At 50.2% G+C, this 4,554-nt stretch overlaps 1 protein-coding gene across 2 annotated transcripts in view; it reads left to right on the forward strand.

The window, feature by feature from the left end:
* LOC142768849 (uncharacterized) overlaps positions 1-1,246 on the forward strand; it is a 13,616-nt gene extending 12,370 nt beyond the window's left edge. For both annotated transcript variants that reach the window (XM_075871232.1, XM_075871237.1), the window contains exon 3: positions 583-1,246. In XM_075871232.1, coding sequence (XP_075727347.1) covers positions 583-957 — 375 coding nt within the window. In that variant the 3' untranslated portion in view covers positions 958-1,246. The remainder of the gene's footprint in view (positions 1-582) is intronic.
* The last annotated feature ends 3,308 nt before the right edge of the window (positions 1,247-4,554 follow it).

Consider the following 4,554-nt stretch of genomic DNA (forward strand, 5'->3'; position numbering starts at 1 on the left):
CAATGTGCGCCGTATGGTCCTCAATTGCTTTTCTCTATAGTTGCTCTGTTGGCCTCCGCATTTCAGCCTCATATGTTAGAATGTTCGTGTGTGTTGTGACTATTGAGGGGCTGTGACAGCAACGTCTTTTCCTCAGCTCCTTTACCTCCCCTTTTACATGCACACTCCGAAACAATTCTCCGTATTTCAATGAAGAGCCTTATTTGTCGATTTCTCTTTTTCTCGTTCTGTCTCTGCGACAAAAATTGTTGCAAAAGAATTGCGATTGAGACAACAAGCGCATGCAGGGTTCCCCTTTAGGAAGAGTGAACGTTCATCGCACCGGCTCAACTCCCCCCCCCCTTTTCCCTCACCAGCCAATTAAGTAAAAATACGTTGCAGACTTTGCGCCTCATCTCACTCTTGGGGGACTAGGGTAGGCGGTCACCCCCACCTCCCCCGCGTGTGTGTGCCTATGGTGGACACGTATCAGTGTCCTGTGTCATCATGTTCAAATTAGACTATATTCCAACTTCCACATACCGTCCCACCGACTGAGAAGCAATGAACTGACAAATCATCCTTCGACTCCCTTCTTCGCAGTGCTTCGTCGTGGTCGCCACTCTCCTTATCTGTGCGCTGGACGTCTCCCAGGCGGCTCCTTTCCTGGGCTACAGCCTGGGCGGCCTCAGTCCTGGCGTCGCAGTGGGCTCCGGAGGCTCGTCGGGTGCGCCCGTAGCCGTTGCCTCTTCGCCCGTCTCCATCGTGTCCGAGGCCAAATCCACGAACGTGGGGCCCGTGTACAGCGGACCGTACGGCTACGTGCCACGCGTGGCGTACGCGGCGCCCCTGCACGTCGTCGGATACCACGCGCCATACGCTCCTGGACTGGTACACGCAGTCGGCCTCGGAGTCGACCGTTACGGATACGGCGTGCACACGGTCGGCGTAGGCTACGGCACCGGTTACCACATCTAGGACTCCTGAACCCGGCTCATCGGACAAACACTGCGCAAAAGGATGTACGTTAAATTGGGTCACGTCAAGCGAACTCAGTTTTCTGCATAAACGTATGAATAGAACCACCGGAAGCGCACGTCGGCGTGACAAGTATTCGGGGCGTCAAAAGTGAGGCGTCCAGTGAAGAAAACCTCAACTGTCAGTGTGGTGAAAACAGCAATAAAATTATTTCTGGCACTCCATAGATAGGAACAGAATTTATAACCCATTGCGAAAAATTCAGTGCAAATAAACTCGGTCGCATGCTCCGAAATGTGTGTGAGCGAAATGCTGCATCAGCGTAAAAGAATGTCACTCTCGTTGAAATGCTGCTGCAGGTTATTTGGCGCGTAGTGCCTCAAAAGGCGAGTTGTGTGTGGTGGGAGCATTTTTGTCCTATACTTACCAAAGTCTATACTCAATTGCTTATCAAAAATTGGCAGTATCATCTTAGGTCGTGCGTCTTTTGCCCTGCCAAGTAATTGGCGCAGCTGGTAATTGTTTTTTTAGTTATTCGTGCACAGTTACCTATCAGTACACTCATTTGCTGTGAGCAATATCACGGCAATTTTCATGTTGAGAAATTACAGACAGTACATAGTCGAAGATCAAACCAAAGAAACGTGAACTATAAACTAAGTTCTTCCAGTTCATTGCGATCGACTCCGGTGAATAATCGAATCATCTTGAGGAAATCGTACCACATTTTTGGTCTGCAGGATTCATTCTCAGCTGCTTTTTTTTTGTTTCTAGCATTGGGTTCATCGTAACAAATTTTGGTGGATCGTAAAGGGGAACTCTGTTAGTTTTATCGGTATTCACAGATTTCAATAAAACTGTGAGCATGCGTTCTCGTAGGTACCATGGAGATTTATGTTAAATTATACCGTAAGCAATTTAGTTTTTTTTGAATAGCCGATTTCAGAACCACACTTGCAAACGCAGGCCACCCTGTGTATGTGACTTCCGCGTACTCTTTTTCGAAAAACCCCGCCATTCCCAGCATATAGATCCAGTGCGTACTTTCTTCTACGAGGTGACAATGACGCGAGCACAGATCAGTTTTGTCAGCTGCATATAGCGTGTTAGTCGTCGTTGACGCCGGGTCTTACATTATAGCGCAACGAGGAGATCGATTCTGGAAACGTCAGATGTTTGACGCGCCGGTGGGTCGAAATGAAAAGCGGTGCTTCCGAACTCAGATAGCCGCCACAACCATCAGTGAACTTGTCACTGCTCAGTTCAGACGAGGTAGTACAGCTTGATTCCATGTTGAATGACATCGCCGATTTGCTTTTCATGCGCCAGAAGAGGCACGAGCTATGTTAACACCCTGAATAGCCGGTGGGAGGGGTTTAGCGGATCTCGCGACGTCATCGAAGAAAGATTTTCGTGACGTCATTTGATACCCACCATGGAGTACGGAGCAGCTGCCTGTTTAAATTCATCACTTAATTAAATATATTGCCGAGTTCCTGGGTATAATAAACCACACTAGCTTTTTCGGGACTCGCACTACTATTTAAACAGCATTATCTCAGTATGGTCGAAAATGCACCGGAGCAGACGCGCAACCAGAAACTTTTTGAAACTTTTTTTCGGGGGGGGGGGGGGGCATCACTTTGATTTCGTGAGGGGCACCAATTACAATTGGCAATTTTCGCTCTCTATGCCATGGCGAAAAACATTTCGGGAAGAAGGGGGGGAGGGGCAAGTACTCAGGGTGCCACCCCCTGGCTACGCACCTGCACCGGAGTTTCCCTTTAAGCAACACAGCCTTGCAAAGATGAACGATTAGTTAGAAAGCTACTTGAGAGAGTTGACACAAATGCTTTCAACATCATCTCAGGCCAAAGCACGGCAACGTCAATCGCTACCTCCGCTGAATCCTGGCGTGCGGAAGTCAAACGCCATCTGTGCGCCTATTGTCCAGATGTCTTTTAAATTCACCACGTTTAAGTGTGGCTATTGATGGCCCGGAGACAGCTGTAAATATGTGTCATGGTAGGATGTAAACCGCTTTGCATGAAAAAAAAACCATGAGATTGTAACAAAAATTCCAATTCATTTTACCCCCCTCTCTGTATACCAATTCGAGGAATTTACTATAGTTTACAAGTAACATGTTGTAGATCTTGTCATAAAATAAATAAAGGAAACATGCAGGACTGTGTCGCAATCGCGCTTCTGTAAACAGGCACCACCAATTCAGACTCCCGTGCACAGGGCTAAGTGTACGAAGTTGCAGCCCCCGGATCATACACGATTAGTCTTTCGGCAACCACAGAACAGCTATGGTATTGTTATGCCAGCGAGTCCTCGTCAAACGTCCGTGCCTCTGAAACAGGCAATCTGGGTCAAGGCCAGCCCGCACTCCGCCGGGCGCGAACAACTCCACGGCGTGAACACGCGCGGCGCATCTGTGGCCCACGTGCATTGAGTCAGTTGCGCACGTGACAGCGAGCCGGCGTCCTCATGTCTGGTGGCCTGACGCATCGCGCGGCGAACCCCATTGGAGGAGCCTGCTCGGAAGACCAGCGGCGCTTCTGATTGGACATTTTAGTTGGGCCCGGTGTAAATAAAAGAAGCCCTGCGGCGTGTCGCGATCAGCGGTTTTAGGCGAAAGGCTGACCTATGTGTTAGAGAGAGGAGCTCGGCTCTTCGAGTCTCTGCCGGCCCCAGTGCCGAAATTGTAACGCCTCTGTATATATGCTGTACATAAACCTTGTTTAACTCACCGTCGTCTCGTCCGCTCGTCTCCTCAGCTCTGCGCAGAAGCAGTCGCGAGCTGAGAAACATACGCTACCAAACGGCTGGTGACCTTCCCGGCGGGGTCGAAAGCAGTGGCGCCTCCGGGACCGCGTCGGCGTCGCCGTCTTTCGCAACAGTGGTGGCTTCGGCGGGATCGGTCCGTCGTTCGCAACAGTGGTGGCAGCGGCGGGATCGGTCCGTCGTTCGCAACAGTGGTGGCAGCGGTGGGATCGGTCCGTCGTTCGCAACAGTGGTTGGCAGCTGCGGGATCGGCCGGCGTCAGCGACATCGATGCGGTGAGTGCCTGATGTTTTCCCCTCAGTTCACCAGACTACTCTAGCTCAGGTTGTAGTAGTTTAGAGAAAGGGCTGTGTGAAGCATTGAAGTGAGCTTTGATCGTTTCAAGCCAAGTTGAAGTGCTTTGAAACCAAAGTTAATGCGGAGGTGGTAAACACGGGAGGGTGAAAAATTGCTTGCGCGTCTTGCTAGTAGGCTTATAGTGGGTACGGCAAGTAAATTGTTAACAGGGGCAAACAGCAAGAGGCTAGTGTGAACGATGGAGAACCTTAAAGTGAAGGAACTCATCGAAATTTGTGAGGAACTCGGCATTACTTTGGGCCGTGCGAAACGAAAGCAAGCGATCCTTGAGATCATGAAGGATGAGGGAGTGTCGGCTGAGGAAGTCGATGAGGCCTGGGTGGATATTAAAGCACGCCGTGAGGAGGCTGAAAGGCGAGAAGTAGAAGCTCGCGAAGCAGCTGAAAGGCGCGAACGTCGCGAGGAAGCCGAGAGACAGGAGCGTCTCGAGTTGAAACGACTAGAATT

This window comes from Rhipicephalus microplus, chromosome 1, assembly GCF_043290135.1.
Source record: "Rhipicephalus microplus isolate Deutch F79 chromosome 1, USDA_Rmic, whole genome shotgun sequence".
Taxonomy (NCBI): Eukaryota; Metazoa; Arthropoda; class Arachnida; order Ixodida; family Ixodidae; genus Rhipicephalus; species Rhipicephalus microplus.